The 23,223-nt window shown below is 54.9% G+C and overlaps 1 protein-coding gene across 2 annotated transcripts; it reads left to right on the forward strand.

Moving 5' to 3' along the window:
- Positions 1-839: 839 nt before the first annotated feature.
- SUCLG1 (succinate-CoA ligase GDP/ADP-forming subunit alpha) lies at positions 840-22,393 on the forward strand. 2 transcript variants are annotated; one of them, XR_008489318.1, is made up of 10 exons: positions 840-891; positions 7,405-7,508; positions 8,819-8,935; positions 11,019-11,231; positions 11,320-11,377; positions 16,242-16,325; positions 18,505-18,656; positions 19,620-19,808; positions 21,147-21,773; positions 21,849-22,393. XR_008489318.1 is itself a non-coding variant. In XM_054391479.1 (9 exons), exons 1-9 carry the CDS (start codon positions 840-842, stop codon positions 21,171-21,173), a joined length of 996 nt encoding a protein of 331 aa, XP_054247454.1. In that variant the 3' UTR covers positions 21,174-22,393. The 2 variants fall into 2 exon arrangements, 1 of the variants encoding a protein (XP_054247454.1); XM_054391479.1 differs by having other exon boundaries at positions 21,147-22,393.
- Positions 22,394-23,223: the final 830 nt, after the last annotated feature.

Genomic DNA, 23,223 nt, shown 5'->3' on the forward strand with positions numbered 1-23,223 from the left:
CTCTGATCCAGCACTGCCCTAGCACGGAACAGCACTGCCCCAGCACTGCTCCGTCACGGAACAGCTCTGATCCAGCACTGCTCCGTCACGGAACAGCTCTGATCCAGCACTGCCCCAGCACGGAACAGCACTGCCCCAGCACTGCTCTGTCACGGAACAGCTCTGATCCAGCACTGCCCTAGCACGGAACAGCTCTGATCCAGCACTGCCCCAGCACGGAACAGCACTGCCCCAGCACTGCTCTGTCACGGAACAGCTCTGATCCAGCACTGCCCTAGCACGGAACAGCTCTGCCCCAGCACTGCCCTAGCACGGAACAGCACTGCCTTAGCACTGCTCCGTCACGGAACAGCTCTGCCCCAGCACGGAACAACACTGCCCCAGCACTGCTCCGACACGGAACAGCACTGCCCCAGCACTGCTCCGTCACGGAACAGCACTGCCCCAGCACTGCTCCGTCACGGAACAGCTCTGCCCCAGCATTGCTCTGTCACAGCTCTGCCCCAGCACTGCTCTGTCACGGAACAGCTCTGATCCAGCACTGCTCCGTCACGGAACAGCTCTGCCCCAGCCCTGCTCCGTCTCGGGACTGCTCTCTCTCAACTCCGTCCCTGCGTCCCCACACTACCGCCCCCACAATGCACCGCGGCGCCGGCCTCTTCCCGCAGGCTCGGTTTTGATTGGCTGTCACCGCCAGGGGGGCGGGAGGGTCCTCTGGGTCAGCCAATCCGCCCACACGGGGCTGCCCGGGCCGTGCCGGGGTGGGCAGTGCTCAGGCGCCGCGCAGGGCTGCCCGCCCGCTGCCGCCATCCGCCGGGGCTGTCATTGCCGAGGGGACGATGTCTCACTGCAGCCGCGCCGCCGCCCGCCTCCTGGGCCGCTTCCTCCGCCGTGAGTACCGAGCCGCCCGCACCCCCCGTAATCCGCGCCTGGCCGGCCCGCCCGGCCCTCGTCGCGGCCTGCTCCCCTATCTCATCGCCCGTCCACGGTAGGCCGCGGGGGCTGACGGGGGAACCAGCCGCCGCCGTCAGCGGGGCCGATCGCCCCGAAGGGGCCAGGCCTGCGGCGGGGCAAGGTCACCTGGGGGAGTGTCCCGCCTGGCACCTGCGGTATCGCCAGGCCCCTGGGTGCTGCGAGCAAAGCTCTGCGCCGGGCCAAGGTCTGCTGGCGGATCCGGGGCTCCTCGGGCTCGGTGCGGAAGGCCTGAGGAGCGGTCGGAGAGTTGTTCTCTGGTGCTGGCTGTTCCTCTTCCGAAGCGTGAAGTGCAGGGAAGAGGAGGCAGGCTGCGCTCCGAGGGACAGGGCAAGGGACAACACGTGGCTGAGTGGGAAACTGTTTAGAAGTTAGGAAAAGTTTAGGCATTGAGGGTGGACAGCCACAGGTGTGAACACCCAGAAAAGTTGTTTTCCCCGATTTATCCCCGGCAATAAAACTCGACAAGGACCAGAGGAAGCTGATGGAATTGGATCTAGTCACTTCGAGGGGTGTTTGAACTAGAGACTTCGAGATCCCCGTGGTGGTTTGGATTAGACAGAGCTGACATCCCAGGGGTGGTTTAGGCCAGAGACAGCTGAGATCCCACTGGTGGTTTGGACCAGACACAGCTGAGATCCCACTGGTAACACTGGTTTTATTTTGTTTTGTGGTGAACATGAGCACTCTGAAACTAACCCTTCAGTCTGAAAGTTTTTGTATGTGTTGCTCTGAAGATCACAATAAAAAAGCAAAGTGCCTTTTTGTTTTATTTTTTCTTCTTTTTTTTTTTCCTTTACAGTGTGGATTTTGTGTGTGTGTGCAGTTAGTGCTTCATCCTCTACTGAAATTCTTTACAGTAGAGGTGAAAGAAATTTTTTCCAGTGAGGCTGGGGAGACACTGGCACAGGTTGCCAAAGGTGGTTGTGGATTCCTCCTGCCTGGAGGTGTTCAAGGCCAGGCTGGATGAGGCCTTGAGAAACCTGGGCTGGTGGGAGGTGTCCCTATCCATGGCAGGGGGTTGGAACTGGATGTTCCTAAAGGTCCCTTCCAACCCAACCCATTCTGTGAATCTATAAAATCAGTATGGGTTTGCAGGTCAGGCTCTAGTAACAAGAACCCACCACATTTTAACCTGGTGCCTGTTCCTGTGGCACAGCTACTGTCCCCTCAGCTGTCCATCCCTACCTGTGTGCCCTCAGCTGTCCATCCCTGTGTGCCCTCAGCTGTCCATCCCTACCTGTGTGCCCTCAGCTGTCCATCCCTACCTGTGTGCCCTCAGCTGTCCATCCCTACCTGTATCCCCTCAGCTGTCCATCCCTACCTGTGTGCCCTCAGCTGTCCATCCCTACCTGTGTGCCCTCAGCTGTCCATCCCTTCCTGTGTGCCCTCAGCTTATACTCCCTGCAAAGGTGCTCTTGGGTGCAGCATTATGTGTTGAACCTCCATATTGTTTCCTTTACAGGCAGTAATGAGATCCAGGTTTTGAGGGTAGAGGGAAGAAGTGGTCTAATGTGGCTCTAAAAGTGATACAGGGCTAGGAGGGTGCTGGGGTTGCTCAGCCTGCAGAAGAGAAGGCTCCAGGGAAACCTCATAGTGGCCTTCCAGTACCTGAAGGGGGCTACAAGAAGGCTGCAGAGGGACAGGACCAGGGGCAGTGGCTTCAAAGTAGAGCAGAGCAGATTGAGACTGGATGTGAGGAACAAGTTCTGCACCAGGAGGGGGGTGGAACACTGCAACAGGTTGCCCAGGGAGGTGGTTGAGGCTTCATCCCTGGAGCTATTGAAGGTGAGGCTGGACAGGGCTCTGAGCAACCTGATCCAGTGGAGGATGTCCCTGCTGAGTGCAGAGGGGGTTGGACTGGATGAGCTTTGGAGGTCCCTTCCAGCCCAGACTGTGATCTAGATAGAAGGAAGACATTTTTTATGACGAGAATGGTGAGACACTGGCCCAGGTTGCCCTTTGGGAGATGCCCCATCCCTGGAACCATTGCAGTTCAGTTTTTTTGGGCTCTGAGCAGCCTGCTGTTGTTGCAGATGTGCCTGCTGGCTGCAGGGGGTTGGGTTAGAAAGGTCCCTTCCAACCCAAACTGTTCTATGATTCTCTACCTGTTCATGAAGGCTGTTAAAGAAGCTGCTGCAAGATGAAATCTCCTTTCACTGGAAACCTTTCTTGGTTTTCTTTGGTGCTCCACAAAATGCTCAAAGGCCTCTGAAACTTGAAGCCTGGGCTGTGTGCATATGCTGTCAGTGGGAGGTAATTACCACCTGCTTCCTGTGGTAGCATCAGGTCCTGAGCTTCTGGCTTGTCCTGTTGCAAAAGAGATGCAAGGCCTTGCTTCTGTTGGTGCCCTGGGAGTGTATCCAGGAGGTGCAGTTCAGGAAGCTGTGAAGCCATCCTGTGGAATGTCTCACTGCCTGGGAAGTGGTTACCCAAAGGTCAGCTGAAAGCACTCTGTGCATGGGCAGAGGCAAGCAAGATGTGCAGTTAGAGCTGTGGCTGGAGGGCTAAGGTCAGGGTTGAACCTTGCTGGTGTGTGGGAAGGCTTAGGAGAGATCTTAGAGGAAGAGATTGCAGTGAATTGTATGAATGCCCCTGGCAAGGAGCTGCTGCAGCAGTAGCAATCCAGGCTCACACTGTGGTGGCTGTGGTGTCAGCAGTGTGGTGAGAAGGATCCTAGAGTGGTTTGGGTTGGAAGGGACCTCAAAGACCATCCAGTTCCAACCCCCTGCCATGGGCAGGGACACCTCCTCTTACATGAGGCTCCTCCAGGCCCCATCCAACCTGGCTTTCAACACTGCCAGGCTTGGAGCCTCCACCACTTCTCAGGGCAACCTGTTCCAGTGTTCCACCACCCTCATGGGGAAGAAATTCCTCCTAATGTCTCATCTCAATCCAGCTTCTTCCAGTTTGAAGCCATTGCCCCTTGTCCTGTCACTCCCAGCCCTTGTCACAAGTCCCTTCCCAGCTCTCTTGGAGCTCTTCAGGTACTGAAAGCTTCTCTAAGGTCTCCCTGGAGCCTTCTCTTCTCCAGGCTGAACAGCCCCAAGTCTCTCAGCCTGTCCCCACAGCAGAGGTTTTGATCATCTTGGTGGCCTCCTCTGGACCCTCTCTAGCAGCTTCAGGTCCTTCTTGTGCTGGGGGTCCCAGAACTGGAGGCAGTGTTCCAGGTGGGATCTCAGCAGATCAGAGCACAGCAGAGGGGCAGGATGAGAAAAGCTCTGAAACCTGTTCTTAGAGAAGCAGACCTGAGGCAAACCAATTTGTTGTCTTATGGACAATAGTTGATGAGTGCTGGGAAGAATGTGTGAGTAACCTCCAGGGCCTGTTGGTTCACTGAGGTGCTTTACTGTGGTTCAGCTTCATCAGCTTGGGAGAAAGCCCTTTCAGATCACAGAACTCGAGTGGAAGGGACCCCAGGATCCTCTGCTCCAAGCTTTCCAGGTGATGGTGCAGCTGAAATGAGCTGCCCAGCACTCTGGCAAGCTGAGGCTGCAAACTGTCCCATGCAGGGGATCCACTGCTGCCCTTGGGAGCTGATCCCAGTGTCTGGCTGTGCTCAGGGGCAAACATTTTCCTCTGGAGTGCAATGGGAATGTCCCCAGCAGTCCCTTGTCCCCATCCCCCCTTGGCTTTGCCGTGGCACTCTTTGTACCCAGGGAGTCTCCATCCTCCCAAGTAGCCCAATGCCATTGTGTTTCCTGTGCACCTCTGCAGCAAATAACATCCAGCAAAATGAGTGAGAATTTCTGATAGGAAAGAGGCATGTGTTGAGTGGACTGAAATTTTTCTGGCCTTGATTAGTCCCAGTTCTGTTTTAATGTGGTAGGTGTGGTGTACTCATTGTGCCTGCCTTTGCAGCCTGGTAAATTTGCTGCTGCTGCTGAGACTGACTGGTTTTTATAGAATCAGAGAACTGTTTGAGCTGGAAAAGGCCTCCAAGATCACCCAGTCCAACCAGCAACCCAACCCCACCATGGCTACCAAACCATGGCCCCAGGTGCCATGGCCACAGGGTTCTGGAACACCTCCAGGCATGGGGACTCCACCACCTCCCTGGGCAGCCTGTGCCAATCCCTGACCACTCTTGCAGCAAAGAAATTTTTACTCATTTCCAACCTAACCTTCCCCTGGCACAATTTCAGGCCTTTTCCTCTCCTATCACCTGATATTAGGCAGAACAGCCCAACCCCCACCTCACTGCAGCCTCCTCTCAGGAGCTGCAGAGAGCAATGAGGTCTCCCTCAGCCTCCTCTTCTCCACACCAAACACCCCCAGCTCCCTCAGCTGCTCCTCCCCAGCCCTCTTCTCCAGACCCTTCCCCAGCTTTGTTTCCTTCTCTGGTTCCACACCAGCCCCTCAGTGCCCTAAGCCTTGTCAGAGCTGTGAGTGACCACATGCAGAATTGGTGAGATGTGGATTCACTGTGGCTTGTCCTGCTCCAGGGCTTCATCTGCAGCCTGCAGCTTTGTATCCTGGGCTGCCATTTAGCTGTGTGCATCAAGCTAGCACCCCCAATGAGTTTGGCTTCTGCTGGCTGAGGGCTGACCAGCAATGTTCTCCTTGTCCCTCTGCTGTCTTCAGTGTGCATCTGCAGCCAGGCACCATCGTTTCCTCAGGTCCAAGCAGCTGCCCAAGTGGCTGTTGGCAGCTGTGCAGCAGTAAGAGCTGCTGAATGAAGGTCCTGGGTGGAAATGGAGACTTGGATGCTATTTCTCTTACCTGCCATGACCTTGGATGTGCCATTTCCATTCCCCACCTGTTTCCTTCTCATCTTGTGTCTGTCTTTAACCATTCACCTTGCCAGCTGTTTGCACCCAGGACTTGCTGCTTCTGCCACATGTTGCAGAGCCACATCCTGACCCCTGCTGCTGCTCCCACTGTGCTGATGGCTGCTGCATTCCAGGCTCTGTTGGATCTGCTGCGTTTTCTCTGAACCAGGTTCTTCAGGAATGTGGAAAATATTTCAGGAGAAAACCCACACAAATTTAATGGTTTCAGTTACCAGTGGTAGGTGTTGGGTGCTGAGCAGCTCCCCAGGAGCCAGCAGTGCCCTCCTGCAGCCCAGCAGGCAGCTGTGTGCTGGGCTGCAACCAGAGGAGTGTGGGCAGCAGGGCAGGAGAGAGGATTCTGCCCTTGGGCTCTGCTCTGCTCAGACCTCACCTCCAATCCTGCCTCCAGTTCTGGTGTCCCCAGCAGAGGAAGGACACAGAGCTGCTGGAGTGAGTCCACAGGAGGCCACAAAGATGATCCAAGGGCTGGAGCAGCTCTGCTGTGAGGCCAGGCTGAGGGAGCTGGGGGTGTGCAGCCTGGAGAGAAGACTCCAGGGGGACCTTAGAGCAACCTGCCAGGACCTGAAGGGAACTTTTCCTGTGGGTATCTAGAGCCAGGCCAAGGGGAAATGGTTTGAAGCTGAGGCAGAGCAGAGTTAGACTGGAGCTGAGGAAGAAGTTCTTCAGTGTGAGGGTGGTGAGACTCTGGCACAGGCTGCCCAGGGAGGCTGTGGATGCCTCCTGCCTGGGGGTGTTCAAGGCCAGGCTGGATGAGGCCTTGAGCAAGCTGTGCTGGTGGGAGGTGTCCCTGCCCATGGCAGTAGGATTGAAGAGGATGATTGCTATTTGATGATGATGATGATGATGGTGATGATGATGATGGTGATGATGATGAAGGGTCCTCTCTTCAGGCAGGTTTTTCCAAGCTGTGGCACAGACAGTATCTGCAAAACATGGATTTGAATGAGCTTGGTGTTGCCTGTTTGTGCAGAGCCATCAGAGGGCTCCCAAAACATGCTTCCATACTTCTGGAAGCCCAGACTGTTCTCTGCAAGGCATTGCTGCTGGTCCTTGATGACTCTTAACAGGCTCTGCACAAGAGTGAGCATCTCTTGCTCCTCTCAGGGTTGGGTTTCACCCTGGTGTATCCCATCTGGTGCAGGTAAAAGCTGCTCTTCACAGACCTGCACTCTTCTAGGGCTGATGAAACCTTCAGAGCTGGCAGAGGTTGTTCAGAGTTTTCTTTGCAAAGTCATCTTGGGGTTTTTTAGCCTGGAGAGGAGAAGACTGAGAGGGGATCTCCTCAGTGCTGAGAAATACTTCAAGGGTGGGTGTCAGGAGGCTGGGCCCAGGCATTGTTCAGTGGTGCCCAGTGGCAGGACAAGGGGTCATGGGCACAAACTGGAACATCAGAAGTTCCATCTGAACATGAGGAGGAACTTCTGTAATTGAAGGGTGACAGAGCCCTGGAGCAGGCTGCCTGGAGTTGTGGTGGAGGCTCCATCTCTGGAGACATTCAAAACCTGCCTGGATGTGTTCCTGTGTGACCTTTAGGTGCCCCTGCCTTGGCAGGGGGGTTGGACTGGATGATCTCCAGAGGTCCTTTCCAACCCCTAACATTCTGTGGCTAATGGTCCGTGCTCTCCTCTCTTTCCTGCAGTGCAGCAGAATGGGGTCCGGCACTGCTCCTACCTGGCGTCAAGGAAAAACCTCTACATCAACAAAGACACCAAGGTCATCTGCCAGGGCTTCACAGGCAAGCAGGTAGGTGTGGGGACTGCTGCTGCTGCACCCTTTAGCTTCAGGAAGGTAGTTGACTGAAAAGCAAAATGACAGAGAGTGAAGGTGGTGAGACACTGGCACAGGCTGCCCAGGGAGGCTGTGGCTGCCTCCTGCCTGGAGGTGTTCAAGGCCAGGCTGGATGAGGCCTTGAGCAAGCTGGGCTGGTGGGAGGTGTCCCTGCCCATGGCAGGGGGTTGGAACTGGATGAGATTTGAAGATTCCTTCCAACCCAAGCCATGAATACAGAAGGGATTCTCTGCTGTGTTTGTATTGATACAAAGCTGGGGTTCTTGATCAGAAGGTGCCTTCAGCACTGAAATTTCCTTTCTTTGGCCCATATAGAATTTTGTTTCCCTTACATTCAAAACATTAGGTGTTTGGGTTGGGTTTGTTTTCTTTCCACTTAACACTGGTGTTTGAGTCATCTTTTTTAGGTTACCTTGAATTTTTGTTCTTTGTTTTGGCCTTAAACCTTTTTATGGTATACAAAATCCCAGCATGGTGGGGGTTGGAAGGGGCCTCTGGAGATCATCCAGTCAAACAGCTGTGCTGGAGCAGGGACACCCACAGCTTGCCCAGGATCCCAGTGTCCAGGTGGGTTTGGAATCACACAGTCACAGAGTAGTAGGGGTTGGAAGGCACCTCCAGAGCTCATCCAGTCCAACCCCCCTGCCAGAACAGGGTCACCCAGGGCACACAGGAACACATCCAGGTGGGGTTTGGAAAGTCTCCAGAGAAGGAGACTCCACAACCTCTCTGGGCAGCCTGCTCCAGGCCTCCAGCACCCTGCTAAGAAGTTTGTTTTCTGTGTAAGAAAACAGAGATTTCCATTTTAGTCCCAAATGCTTTTGGATATCAATGCCTGTGAATTACGTTTCTGGGTTTATTTCAGGATATTTCACAACTTTCTCACATTCTTTGCTCCTCTTGCAAACACAGAAGACTCCTCATGCTAGGACTCTCCTCTGGTCATGGATGAGAAGCTAATTTCTGCTATTTCTTCATAGTGTTTGTCATCCTGCAGACTTGATGTGGAGAGCAAAATGTGCCCTATTGTGTCAGCAGCAGGCACAAAGTCCTGCAGTGTGTGACCCCAGGGCTCTGATTCAAAAGTGAAAGCATGGCATCTGCTGAGTGCACTTGGATCATGTTGTGTGTCTGCTGACAGCCTCCCTGCTCATTCCAGTTCAGGGCCAGAAATTGCCTTCAGACTTAAAGGTGACATCAGCTTGTTGGGTCCCTTTGATCTGCTGTCCCAAACCTTCTAACTTCACTGCTTTTCTGTCTCACAGGGCACCTTCCACAGCCAGCAGGCACTGGAATATGGCACCAATCTAGTTGGAGGAACTTCTCCAGGGAAAGGGGGACAGACTCACCTGGGCCTGCCTGTGTTTAACACTGTGAAGGAGGTAATTTGCAGCTGGGGGCAGAGGGCAGAGGGTTCTTATTTCACTGCTTATGCTGAGGAGAACAGTGTTGAGTTTGAGCTATGGATGTCACTGTGCAAGGAGTGGAATGGAGCCTTGTGAGAGAGGCAGCTCCCCATGGAGAAATCATCCAGTCCAACACCCTGTCAGGACAGGGGCACCCAGGGCAGGTCAAACAGAACACTTCCAGGAAAGTCTCCACAGAAGGAGGCTCCACAACCTCTCTGGGCAGCTTGCTCCAGGCCTCCAGCACCCTCACACCAGAGAAGTTTCTCCTCATGTTGAGGTGGAACCTCCTGGGTTCCAGCTTGTCCCTGTTGTTCCTTGTCCTGTCCCTGGGCACCACCACACAGAGCCTGGCCCCTTCCTCCTGACCCCCAGCCCTCAGCTATTGATAGACATTGGTCAGATCCCTCTCAGCCTTCTCCTCCCCACACTAAGCAGCCCCAGGGCTCTCAGTCTCTGTTCACAGCAGGGATGTTGAAGGTTATCTGAGGGTATTGAAGATGTTCATGGGGCAGATCCTTTCCAGGCAGTGGTTGCTTCTCAGTTCCCTAGATGTTCTGTGTCCCAACTTCAGTGGATTGAACACTTCTTTGATGACAGTGAATGAAGACAGAGGCATTGGCCTCATTAATGGCTGTCAAATGTCCCATCTGCAGCACTGTATTCAGTTCTGGGGCTCCCAGCACAAGGACATGGAACTGTTGGAGTGGGTCTGGAGGAGGCCACAAAGATGATCAAAGGGCTGGAGAAACTCCCCTGTGGAGACAGGGTGGGAGAGTTGGGGCTGTTCAGCCTGGAGGAGAGAAGGTTCCAGGGAGACCTTAGAGCTGTGTTTCAATATGTGAAGGGGACCTATAGGAAGGCTGGGGAGGACTTTTGACGAGGACTTGTAGTGACAGGACAAGAGGGGATGGATTGAAACTTGAGGAGGGCAGATTGAGACAGGAGATGAGGAAGGAATCTTTGACAGTGAAGGTGGTGAGACACTGGAACAGGTTGCCCAGGGAGGCTGTGGATGCCTCCTCCCTGGAGGTGTTCAAGGCCTTGAGCAACCTGGGCTGGTGGGAGGTGTCCCTGCCCAGGGCAGGAGTTTGGAATTGGATGATCTTGAAGGTCCCTTGCAACCCAAACCCTTCTGTGACTCCACGAATCAACACTTTCTCTCCTGAAAATCTCCATGAGCCAGAAGCAGTCAAAGACTTTCAAACAGCTCCCTCCAGAGCCACCTATGCTGGAACCCCCACAGTGCTCACTGCAAATCCCACGATGGGGTTCAGCAGCTGAAGCTGACCACTGCTCTCCAGTTAGATTTCCCCTGGTTAAAGCTGCTCCTTTCATAGATTCACAGAATGGCTGTGATGGTTTTAAGACTGTCTTTCTAATTTTTCTTCACAAAGTTTGAGCAGAGAAAGAGAAAGAATGTAAATAAATCACTACTGGGTGTAAGAAAGCAAAATATTGATTATTCTAAACACTTCCATTGGGGAGATAGAAATGTTTAAGAACCAGAACAAGGTCAGGCAGTTGGGCAGTCTTGCAGTCTGTCTTCTCTCAGTCTGCCTGCTTCTTCTCTCTCCTGGCTGCAGATAACACACCTGCACACTGACTTTGACAAGCTCAGTCTAACAGCCTCTCTGCTTCTTGACTCTCTGCCTTCTGCCAGAGGGGCCTGGGGGGAGTCCTTCTGGCTGGGGTGTGGGGAGGCCCCTTGGGGAAGAAGCACAGCCCCTCGAGGGGAGGGGGCCCAAGGGGGCTTGGTTGTGGTTTTTGTGTTGATTGTACCTCTTGGTAAATGCGGTGAGTAGTGTCTGTTTGTACATGTTCATTGCATTTCATCACAGACTGTGGTTCTGCCTGTAAATTCAGCTTCCTTTGCTCCCAGGCCCAGCTAGCCTGGCCACTGTCGGTGGGGAGGGGGATTCCAGCCCTCACAGGGTGACAATGGGTCGGCTGGGCAGGGGTTTGCACCCAGGGCGTCTTCAGCGTCCCTTTCAGCCCAGCCCGTTCTGTGCAGCGCTCCCTTTGCCCCCCTAGCCCCTCCTGTGTGCTGTGCCTGCAGGCTAAGGAGCAGACCGGAGCCTCTGCCACGGTGATTTACGTGCCCCCGCCCTTCGCCGCCGCCGCCATCAGCGAGGCCATCGAGGCAGAGATGCCGCTGGTGGTGTGCATCACCGAGGGCATCCCCCAGCAGGACATGGTGCGGGTCAAGCACAGGCTGCTGCGGCAGGGCAAGACTCGCCTGGTGGGCCCCAACTGCCCCGGCGTCATCAACGTAAGTGCCTCCTGCCCCTGCTGCCGGGCTGAGCCCTTCTCAGTGGCGCTTCCGATGTTCCATCTGACTTCTCCCGCTCTTTCCTTAGCCTGGAGAGTGTAAAATTGGCATCATGCCTGGGCACATTCACAAGAAGGGAAGAATTGGTGAGTCTTTGAATCCTTACGCTTCACGTCAAGGTTAAGGTTTGCCACAAGGGGTGTTGTGCTCCCTGAGGCCTGTCACAGCCTGCCCTGAAGGCAGCTGGCCTGCTGGGTGTGACAGCTGCTCTGTCCTTCACCCTCCAAGTGAGCTTTGCCATCAGCAGTCCTCAAGGGCAGAACTGATTGGCACAGGCTGCCCAGGGAGGTGGTGGAGTCCCCATCCCGGGAGGTGTTCAAGAAAGCTGTGGCCATGGCACTTGGGGCCATGGTTTGGTGGCTGTGGTGGGGTTGGGTCACTGGTTGGACTGGGTGATCCTAGTGATTTTGCTGATGACTGGGAGGAGTGGCTGACACTTGTCAGGCTGTGCTGCCACTGGGTGACACCTGGGCAGGCTGCAGAGCTGGGCAAAGAGGAACCTGATGGAGTTTGACAATGACAAGTACAGAGTCCTGCACCTGGGGAGGAACAGCAGCAGGCACCACACAGGTTAGGGGTTGGCCTGCTGGAGAGTATCTCCACAGAGAAGGACCTCAGAGTCCTGGTTGATAAGAAGCTCTCCATGGGACAGCAGTGTGCCCTGGGGGCCAAGGAGGCCAAAGGTACACTTGGGTGCATTCAGAAGAGTGTGGCCAGCAGGCCAAGGGAGGTTCCCCTCCCCTTTTACTCAGCCCTAGTTACACCACATCTGGAATATTGTGTCCAGCTCTGGGCTCCCCAGTTCAAGAGGGACAGGGAACTACTGGAGAGAGTTCAACAGAGGCTGTGAGGATGCTGAAGGGACTGGAACAGCTCTGCTGTGAAGAGAGACTGAGACCCCTGGGGCTGATTAATGTGGAGAGGAGAAGGCTGAGAAATCTGATCAATGTCTTATCAATAGCTGAGGGATTGTGGTTAGGAGGATGGGGCCAGGCTCTTTGCAGTGATACCAGTGACAGGATGAGAGGCAATGGATGTGAACTCAGCCACAGGAAATTCCACCCCAACATGAGGAGAAACTTCTTTGGTGTGATGGTGCTGGAGCCGTGGAGCAGGCTGCCCAGAGAGGTTGTGGAGTTTCCTTCTCTGGAGAGATTCCAAACCTCCCTGGCCATTGTGATCCTGGGCAAGCTGCCCTGGGTGCCCCTGCTCTGGCAGGGCGATGCTCTCCAGAGGTCCTTTCCCACCCTCAGCATTCTGTGACTCCGGTTCTGGGATTCTGATGATAACTCAAGCATGGCAAGCAGCAGTGACAACCCTATCCACTTCTCAGAGAGTGGAATTAAGGTCAGCAGGGCACTGTTGGTCAGAACCATTTGTGGTGGTTATAAACCATAAGACCTGAAAACAGGCTAGGAAAGTTGGGGTTGTTCATGCTGGAGAAGAGAAGGCTCCAGGGAGACCTTAGAGAAGCTTTCAGTACCTGAAGGGCTCCAGGAGAGCTGGGGAGGGACTTGTGACAAGGGCTGGGAGTGACAGGACAAGGGGCAATGGCTTTGAGCTGGAAGAAGCTGGATTGGCATGAGATGTGAGTAGGAAATTCTTCCCCATGAGGGTGGTGGAACACTGGAACAGGTTGCTCAGGGAAGTGTTGGAGACTCCAAGCCTGGCAGTGTTGAAAGCCAGGTTGGATGGGGCCTGGAGGAGCCTCATGTAAGAGGAGGTGTCCCTGCCCATGGCAGGGGGTTGGAACTGGATGGTCTTTGAGGTCCCTTCCAACCCAAACCATTCTGTGATTACTTGCACCCCCTGCTGCCTGCAGGTCTCTTGTCCTGTCTTCTGTGGCTTCCTAGTTCTAAACTGCAGAGATAGCAACTTGATTACTTTTAAAATAATCCTCTGCAGGAGCTGTAAAGAAGTTTGCTTCCAAATCTGCCCTTCTACTTCTGGAGAGCTTCAGAAGCCTCGTGGTGAGCAGCAGCTGCTGCTGTGACCTGCCAGCAGGGTGACTCTTTCCTTGGGCACAGGGTAGAAACCTCTTCAGTGCTCCTCAGCTGTGTGCACTCAGAGCAGTTTTTATAACAGGAGAAACTCTCTCTGCTACTTAACCACTTCTGGCTGGAGAACAAAGCTGTGCCTAGTGCATGCTGGGGACGTGGGGGTGCTGGGGGGGAGAAGCTGGACAGGAGCCAGCAATGGGCACTGGCAGCACAGAAGGCCAAGGGCAGCCTGGGCTGCATCCAAAGCAGTGTGGCCAGAGATGGAGAGAGAGGATCCTGCCCCTCTGCTCTGCTTGGGGAGACCTCACCTGCAGGGCTGTGTCCAGATAAGGAGCCCCCAATATGAGAGACCTGGATCTGATGGAGGGGGTCCAGAGGAGGCCACAAAGATGACCAGAGGCTGGAGAACCTCTGCTATGGGGACAGGCTGAGAGAGTTGGGGCTGTTCAGGCTGGAGGAACAAGGCTCCAGGGAGGCCTTAGAGCTGCATTTCAATCTCTGCAGGGGAGCTGCAGGCAGGCTGGGGAGGGACTGTTCAGAAGGGGCTGTGGGGACAGGACCAGGGGCAATGGTTTGGAAGTGGAGCAGGGCAGAGTTAGGTTGGAGCTCAGGAGGAAGTTGTGCACAGTGAGGCTGGGGAGACACTGGAACAGGCTGCCCAGGGAGGTGGTGGAGGCTCTGTCCCTGGAGACCTTGAAGCGCAGCCTGAATGTGTCCCTGGGCAGCCTGCTGTAGGTGGAGGTGTCCCTGCTGCCTGCAAGGGGTTGGACAGGATGCCCTTGGAGGTCCCTCCCAACCCCATGCAGTCTTTGCTGACACTCCTGTTGCTTTCACAAGTACCTATCACCTGGGACTGCAAAACCAGATGCCTACAATTATGCCTTTTGACATTGCCTTGGACTGCCAAATGTTGTTGTCTTGATCTCCCTTCTGATTCAAAGTCCTGTTTCTGAATATCTCCAAGGGATGCCTTGAGGTCATAAGGTGTTGGGTCCTGGGTGATTGGCATGTGAGGTGCCAAAGGATCTTTGAAACCCTGAATTCAGCTGCCCCACCACTGCCAGAAGGGTTTCCAGTGGTGCTCCAAGGGCCAGAGAATCAAAATATTTGTGTCTTTGCCATGCTCCCTGCTTGGCACTGTGACCTTTGGTGACAGGCTCCCCAGCTTGCTATTCCTGTGAGTCATCCAAGAATCCTTGGGAATCTCAGGATGCAAGCTGTAAAAATAGCCACAGTCCTTGGACTGTAGCTCTCTGAGGGAATCTGATCTTGATAAGCAGCAGGAAGCCCTTTGCAAGCTCAGCAAGAAAAGAACCTTTGCTGGTAGCCATCTGCAGTGTCCAGCAGCCTGACCAGGCCATAAAAATCAACCAAGCTGGGGGGCTGCTGGTGGATTTTTTCCTCCCTACATGTGCTGTACTAATTATACTCATTCACAGATCCACAGACTGCACTGGGCTGGAAGGGACCTTCAAAGGTCATCTTGTCCAACCCCCTGCAGGCAGCAGGGACACCTCCAGCTACAGCAGGCTGCCCAGGGACACATCCAGGCTGATCCGGAATATCTCCAGGGACAGGGCCTGGAAGATGATTCCTGGTTTCCCTGGGACCCTTTCCTCTTGTAGTGTTCACAGGCAGGCAGTGTTGTGCACCTGCTCTAGGCTCTGTGTCACCAGAGTCCATCCTGCACTCAGAGCTGGGGCTGTGGGCTGGGGTAGTGCTGAGTGTGGCTCCTACAGCAGTGAGCCACAGCAACAAATGCACCTTCATAGTGGCACCCTGGGCTTGTGCAGTGTGTTGGCAGCCAGCTGAACACCAGCCAGGGGGTGCCCAGCTGGGCAAGAAGGGCACCAGCAGCCTGGCCTGGATCAGCAATGGTGTGGGCAGCAGGAGCAGGGCAGGGATGGTGCCCCTGGACTCAGCACTGGGGAGGCCACAGCTTGAGTGCTGGGTTCAGGTTTGGGATCCTCACTCCAAGAAGGACATTGAGAGGCTGGAGCAGGTCCAGAGAAGGGCAACCAAGCTGGGGAAGGGTCTGGAGAAGAGGGCTGGGGAGGAGCAGCTGAGGGAGCTGAGGGTGTTTGGTGTGGAGAAGAGGAGGCTAAGGCAGACCTCATTGCTCTCTGCAGCTCCCTGAGAGGAGGCTGGAGCCAGGTGGGGGTTGGGCTCTGCTCCCTAGGATCAGGTGAGAGAAGGAGAGGAAATGGCCTGGAATTGTGCCAGGGGGGAGGGTTAGGTTGGACTTTAGAAGAAACTTCTTGACTGAAAGGGTTCTCAAAGCCTGGCACAGGCTGCCCAGGTTGGTGGCTGAATGCCCATCCCTGGAGGTGTTTCCCAGAGGCAGAGCTGTGGTGCTGAGGGCCATGGCTTAGCCCCAGCCTGGGCAGAGTTAGGGACAGGTTGTGCTGGATGCTCTGAAAGGCCTTTTCCAACCAAGACAATTCTGTGCTTCTCTGATTCCATAACAGAAAGTGGCTGAGGGCTGGGGCCCCTCAGCAGCCCTGTGCCCACCTCCAGCACTGGCCCAGCTCTGGAAGGACCTTATCCAACCCCAATGATTCTGTGATTCTCTCTTTCTGCTCTGGAGGATGTCTTGTGTGTGAACCAAGAAATCCCATGCCCAGAATCTTCTGGAGAGTTCTGCTTTGGCAGGGACATGGGCAGGGCTTGCCTACTGGTGGGCAGTTTATTAAAGGGATTTTCATGCATTGAAGTGATTTCTTGCCCTGAGGTGACTGTTGTCCTGGAGGTGTTCAAGGCCAGGCTGGATGAGGCCTTGAGCAACCTGTGCTGATGGGAGGTGTCCCTGCCCCTAGCAGGGGGTTGGAATTGGATGAGCTTTAGGATCCCTTCCAACCCAAGCCATTCCGTGCATCCATGGTTAAGGTGGTTCTAGTCCCACATGTAGCTGTGTGAGAATTTGAAGTTTCTCTGCTTTTCTCTCCTCAAGGCATTGTGTCAAGATCTGGAACCCTGACCTATGAAGCTGTTCACCAGACAACCCAAGTGGGCTTGGGGCAGTCTTTCTGTGTGGGTAAGTTTCCTCCCAGCTTCCTGCATCTGGAGCAGACTGCACCTGCTTTACAAGAGGAGAGCCAAAGGCATTTGGTTTTGCAAGGAGGTTGCTGAATGGTCTTTATGGTGAGAAAGGAGGTCCCTGTGTCCCTTGGGGAACACATTTTCCCAGGGAAAATTTATCAGGAGTAGGCAGCATGCATTCATTCAGGGGAAGTTCTGCTTGGCTCATCTGATGGCCTTCAGCAAGGGCAGGGCCAAATGGGTAGCTGAAGGGAGAGCAGAGGGCATCAGCTCCTTGGCTTCAGCTCCTTGGCTTCAGCAAGGCTCTGGGCACTATCTCTGTAACATCCATAACTCAGGCAGAGTGGGCTGGATGGTTGGGCTGGGAGGTAGGTTGGAAACTGGCTCAGCAACACAGCCCAGAGGGTTGTGACCAGGGGGGCAGAGTCCAGTTGGAGGCCTGTGGCCAGTGGTGGTCCCCAGGGGTCAGTGCTGGGTCCAGTCTTGTTCAGCAACTTCATCAAGAGCCTGGATGAGAGTGGACCCTCAGCCAGTTTGCTGCTGACACCAAACTGGAGGGGTGGCTGAGACCCCCTCAGGCTGTGCTGCCATCCAGTGAGACCTGGGCAGGCGGAGAGCTGGGCAGAGAGGAACCTCCTGAGGTTCAGTAAGGACAAGGGCAGAGTCCTGCAGCTGGGGAGGGACAACAGCAGACACCAGTGCAGACTAGAGGTGACCTGCTGGGAAGCAGCTCCATGGAGAAAGAGCTTGGGGTGCTGGTGGGCAGCAAGTTCTGCATGGGACAGCAATGAGCCCTTGGGGCACAGAGAGCCAACGGTGTCCTGGGGTGCTGTGCTGGTTTACCACAGGCTTTTCCCTGCAAGACAGAAGTGAGGGACAGTAACACACACACAATCCCCCCAGGTTGAGATAAATACTTGAGATAAGAGTTTAATATAACTGAGATAACAGAATTCCCTTAGCCTATGTTCAGGAACAGCAGCAAGCAGCAGCAAGCAGAAGCCAAGGAGCTAAAAACCCAAGCCAGGAGCTACTCCCCCATCCCTCCCACTCCTGCTGCCACCCCAGTGGGAAAGAGCCAACACCCAAACCCAGAATCTAAAAGCAGCATCCAGAGCAGGGAGCCTCTCAGGTTCCAACCTGAACTCCAAGCCCCACAACACCTGGCTGCAGGCAGCACCTTCACTGTGATGCTGGCATGGGGCAGGATGGTTTTGAATGACAGCAGCAAATATTCTTGCTGACAGGTGCAACAAGAAGAGTGTGGTCAGGGAGGTTCTGCTGCCCCTCTGCTCTGCCCTGCTGAGACCACCCCTGCAATGCTGTGTCCAGTTTGGGGCTCCCCAGGTCAAGAGAGACAGAGACCTGCTGGAGAGAGTCCAGTGGAGGCTGTGAGGATGCTGAAGGGACTGGAACAGCTCTGCTGTGGAGAGAGACTGAGAGCCCTGGGGCTGCTTAGTGTGGGGAGGAGAAGGCTGAGAGGGATCTGATCAATGTCTGTCAACAGCTGAGGGGTGGGGGTCAGGAGGAAGGGGCCAGGCTCTGTGTGGTGGTGCCTAGGGATAGGACAAAGAGCAACAGGGACAAGCTGGAACCCAGGAGGTTCCACCTCAACATGAGGAGAAACTTCTTTGGTGTGAGGCTGCTGGAGGCCTGGAGCAGGCTGCCCAGAGAGGTTGTGGAGCCTCCTTCTGTGGAGCCTTTCCAACCCCACCTGGATGTGTTCTGTGTGCCCTGCCCTGGGTGCCCTGCTCTGGCAGGGGGTTGGACTGGGTGAGCTCTGGAGCTCCTTTCCAACCCCTCCCATCCTGTGGTGCTAAAGGGAAGAGCATTCCTGGGCATTTCCTTGGGGATGTTCAGTAAATTCAGTCTAAGCAAAGTTCTAGAGCAGAGCTTTGTGTGGAGGCTCTGTGTGAGGGATGTGAACTTTGCTTGTGGTCTGGGAGGTGAGTCTGCAGCTGTCAAAGCTTTGGGTGAATTGTCAGGAGGTGTTTGGGGCAGGAGTTTGCCATGGTATGAGTTGGGCAGAGGCCTCAGAGCTGCTCCTCTCCCTACCTTTGGGAGCACTTCATGCTGGGCTGGATTTGACCACTTCAGTGCCTTCTCCTTGTCCTGGGGCTGGCTTTTGTTTTTCATTCTGCTTTTAATTTCTTTGTTTTATTTCTTTTTTTTAGGGATTGGAGGTGATCCCTTCAATGGCACTAATTTTATTGACTGCCTGGATGTCTTCCTGAAGGATCCTCGCACTGAGGGGATCATCTTGATTGGGGAAATTGGAGGCAATGCTGAGGAGGATGCTGCAGCATTTCTGAAAGAGAATAATTCTGTAAGTAAGCCTGGGCAGTTAACCTTTTGTCTGACCTTGCCAAGGAAGCCTCAGGTCAGTCTCTGCTCACCAGCCCCTCAAACAATCTTGCTTCCATTGAGGAGTTGAAGGCCTTGAGCAGCCTGGGCTGGTGGGAAGTGTCCCTGCCCATGGCAGGGGGGTTGGAACTGGATGATCTTGAAGGTGCCCTCCAACCTACACCATTCCATGAATCCAAGCAGCTTTAATCAGAGAAAATCTAACAGGAGAGCAGTGTCAGCCTCAGCTGCTGAACCCCATCATGGTATTTGCAGTGAGCATTGTGGGGTTTCCAGCATAGGTGGCTGTGGGGAGAGCTGTTTGAAAGTCTTTTGGCTTATGGAGATTCTCAGGAGAGAAAGTGTTCAATGATTCATGGAGTCACAGACTGGGTTGGGTTGGGAGGGACCTTCAAGATCATCCAGTTCCAACCCCCTGCCATGGGCAGGGACACCTCCCACCAGCCCAGGTTGCTCAAGGCTTCATCCAGCCTGGCCTTGACCACCTCCAGGGAGGAGGCAGCCACAGCCTCCCTGGGCAACCAGTGTCTCACCACCTTCACTGTCAAGGATTCCTTCCTCATCTCCAGTCTCAATCTCCCCTCCTTCAGCTTCAGTGCATTCCCCTTTGTCTTGTGATTCCCAGCCCTTGTCACAAGTGCCTTCCCAGCTCTCCTGGAGCCCCTTCAGGTACTGGAAGCTGCTCTAAGGTCTCCCTGGAGCCTTCTCCTCTCCAGGCTGAGCAGCCCCAGCTCTCACCCTGTCCCTTTGGGAGGTTCTCCAGCCCTCTGCACTCCTCAACCCTTGGCTCTGCTTTCTGACCTCTCTAGCTGGCTGAGATCCGTGCCTGCCCAGCTGATATGTGCCAAAGAGCTAAAAGCCTGCCAGCTGGAGTTGCCTGCCCCTCCCCTCCCCCATGTAAGCCCTGCTGTGTCCTTGCCCCCAGGGTCCCAATGCCAAGCCTGTGGTGTCCTTCATCGCGGGGCTGACGGCGCCCCCGGGCCGGCGGATGGGGCACGCAGGAGCCATCATTGCTGGGGGCAAGGGGGGAGCCAAGGAGAAGATAGCAGCTCTGCAGAGTGCTGGAGTGGTGGTCAGCATGTCCCCTGCCCAGCTGGGCAGCACCATCTACAAGGTGGGTTGCTTGGGGGTAGCTGTCTGTGCTCCTCCAGAGCAGGGAGCAGTTCCTGGGGGAGTATGAGTGGGGAGTGCAAACCTTGCCCAGAGAGATTGATGCTCTCAGCTGGGCTAAACATCAGGGAGCTCTGCTGACTGAAATGGTAGAATCACTTGGGGTGGAAAAGATTCCTCCAGAAGATTCTGGGCATGGGATTTCTTGGTTCACACACAAGACATCCTCCAGAGCAGAAAGAGAGAATCACAGAATCATTGGGGTTGGATAAGGTCCTTCCAGAGCTGGGCCAGTGCTGGAGGTGGGCACAGGGCTGCTGAGGGGCCCCAGCCCTCAGCCACTTTCTGTTATGGAATCAGAGAAGCACAGAATTGTCTTGGTTGGAAAAGGCCTTTCAGAGCATCCAGCACAACCTGTCCCTAACTCTGCCCAGGCTGGGGCTAAGCCATGGCCCTCAGCACCACAGCTCTGCCTCTGGGAAACACCTCCAGGGATGGGCATTCAGCCACCAACCTGGGCAGCCTGTGCCAGGCTGTGAGAACCCTTTCAGTCAAGAATTCTCTTCTAATGTCCAACCTAACCCTCCCCTGGCACAATTTCAGACCATTTCCTCTCCTTCTCTCACCTGATCCTAGGGAGCAGAGCCCAACCCCCACCTGGCTCCAGCCTCCTCTCAGGGAGCTGCAGAGAGCAATGAGGTCTCCCTCAGCCTCCTCTTCTCCACACCAAACACCCTCAGCTCCCTCAGCTGCTCCTCCCCAGCCCTCTTCTCCAGACCCTTCCCCAGCTTTGTTGCCCTTCACTGGACCTTCTCCAGTCCCTCAATGTCCTTCTTGGAGTGAGGAGCCCAAACCTGAACCCAGCACTCAAGCTGTGGCCTCCCCAGTGCCCTGCTCCTGCTGCCCACAGCATTGCTGCTCCAGGCCAGGCTGTTGTGAGTGTGCAGCCTGAGTGCTCTCTGGCTGCAGGGCAGCACTGCTGCTTGTTCACAGCTGGTTTGTTGATGGGAGCTGAGAGAATAGACTCACAGACTGCAATGGGTTGGAAGGGACCCTCCAAGGGCATCTCGTCCAACCCCCAGCAGGCAGCAGGGACACTTCCAGCTAGAGCAGGCTGCCCAGGGACACATCCAGGTTGATCCTGAATGTCTGCAGGGACAGAGCCTCAACCCCATCCCTGGGCTGCATCCTTCTCTCCTTCACCTTGCAGATGTTATCCATTTTGTGGTTAGGTTTTTAGTCCAAGCAGTCAGATTGGCCAAGCCAGACTCAGAGTTAGCATCAGGGAGCAGCAGCAGCCTCTGCTCTTTGCCCACCTGTAACCTTTGTGTGCTGTTTGCAGGAGTTTGAGAAGAGGAAGTTGCTGTAGGAGAAGCCACTTTGGAGCCACTTTGTCTGCAGAACATCAGTGCAGCACCTGGCCTCTGCTTACCTTCTCTCTGCTCATCCTCAGTTGCCCAAATGACTGACGGTGGTCTATGAATTTGACTTGGAAGCCATAAAGCTCCTGGCTAAACCTGTTCTGCTGCCTCCTTGGTTCAGACCTGAGCACCTCCTTGTAAATCACAGCACATTAATAAATCTCCTACTCAATCTGCCTCACCTCTTGGATTCCTGCAGCAGAGCCATTTCTCCAGTCAGCAGCAGATAATCCTTTTGTAACCTAAGCAGTGCTCACTGTGAAGGTAAAGCTGCTTCTAGAGGTGCTTGTGAGGTTCAAGGCACTGCCTCTGTGCACACATCCCCCTTGGCTTCCTGCTCAGCTCACCCAGCCCTGCCCCTTGCTGCCAGGGGGCTGTGTGTCAACACAGGGCCAAAGCTGCTGGATCTGAGCAGGCTGCTTGTGGATGCACCTGGCTGGACATGCCTGAAGTCCAGAGCTGCCTTGCAAGGCTGAGGAGTCCTGCACTCTCTGGTCCTCTGTTCCTGTGTGGAGAGATGGAATTTGTGTCTCATTTCCCCTGCAAAGGTAGAGTCAAAGTGGTCTGGCAGTGTGAAGAGTTTGATCTTTAGCTGATGTCCCTTCATTTCCCCTTCCCCTTAGCTGGGATTGCATTGCTTGTGTGCTCTGAGGACCCAAGAGCATTGGGGTGTGGAGGAGGAGGAGGAGGAGGATTACTCTCTGGAGAAGGCACAGAGGGAACTTTCCTGGTACCCACACCCTGCACTGCCATGCAGAGCCCTTTCCCTCCCTTGGGCTGGGCCTCTGAGTGAATGCTTCAACCTTCCCAGAGGGAGCTAAACTCCACAGAGCTTTCCTTAAAGAGAAGACTGAAGACCTTGTGCCTTGACACATGTCCAGAGCTCACCTCCTGTTCCATGAAGGTGCTGCTACAACCCCCTGTGGTGTTAGCTGTGGGAACTTGCTCTTAGTTTCCTCATTCAGTGCCTGTGCAATTCCCCTCCCTCACACAAGCAGGAGGCAGCTCTCTTGATCCTGACATCTGCAGTTTCTAGAGCTAAGCCCTGCTGCAGAGGGCAGGTCCTGTCCCTGCCACCCTGAATGCCTGCTGGGAGCTTCCCAGACACAGGGGTCAGCTGCTGTATTGTTCACCTTGCTGTGGCTGACTGAAATAAAGCTGACATCCTGTCCCCAGCTGCCTGCACGTGGTGTGGAGTGGTCCATCAGCTGGCACAGCCCTGGGGAAAGAACTGGCTGCTGTCCAGGCCCAGGGAGTGCTGGGGAATGGAGTTAGCTCCAGTGGGTGGTTGCTCACCAGGGTTGTTCCCCAGGGCTCAGTTCTGGGCCACTTCTCTTGGATGTTTTATCAGTGGTCTGGGTGAGGGGAGTGAGGCTCCCTCAGTAAGCTTGCAGGTGACACCAAGCTGGGTGGGACTCTTGATCTGCTGGAGGATAGGAAGGCTCTACAGAGGGACCTGGCCAGGCTTTATCCATGGGCTGAGGTCAATGGGATGAGGTTCAACAAGGCCAAGTGCTGAGCTCTGCACTTGGGTCACAACAACCCCAGGAAGGCTCCATGCTTGGGGCAGAGAGGTTGGGAAGTTGCCCAGTGGAGAAGGACCTGGGGGTGCTGGGTGGAAGCAGCTGAAGATGACCTCAGGATGTGACCAGGTGGCCCTGCCATGGCTCGGGGGCTGCTCAGTTCTGACTCATTTCATTCAGTAACTGCTGCCAGAAATGCTTCAGCAGCTCCAGGGCTCACAGCAAGGCTGGGCACTTGGTGGGCTTGGGAGCAGCTCCATGGGCTGCAGCCAGCCAGGTCCCACAGCCTTTGTCCTGCTAGGGACAGGGCAGCCAAGCACAAGGGTCTGAGTGGTTCAGGTACCAGGCACAGAGCTGGGGCTGCCCCAGGGGGCTGGGGAATGTTCTTGCAGCCCTGCTCTGCCAGGTGGTTTAGGTTGGAGATGAGGAAAGCTTTCTGTGCTGCAAGAGTGGTCAGGGATTGGCAGAGGCTGCC

Source organism: Indicator indicator, chromosome 23 (assembly GCF_027791375.1).
Source record: "Indicator indicator isolate 239-I01 chromosome 23, UM_Iind_1.1, whole genome shotgun sequence".
NCBI classification, from domain to species: Eukaryota; Metazoa; Chordata; class Aves; order Piciformes; family Indicatoridae; genus Indicator; species Indicator indicator.

What these genes read in the sequence shown, in the direction of transcription:
- SUCLG1 (XM_054391479.1), top strand. Translation starts at nt 840, where the DNA reads ATGTCTCACTGCAGCCGCGCCGCCGCCCGCCTCCTGGGCCGCTTCCTC. An exon ending in AGGGCTTCACAGGCAAGCAG is followed by an intron (nt 7,509 to 8,818) that starts GTAGGTGTGGGG and finishes TCTGTCTCACAG; the next exon opens with GGCACCTTCCACAGCCAGCA. An exon ending in TGTTTAACACTGTGAAGGAG is followed by an intron (nt 8,936 to 11,018) that starts GTAATTTGCAGC and finishes CTGTGCCTGCAG; the next exon opens with GCTAAGGAGCAGACCGGAGC.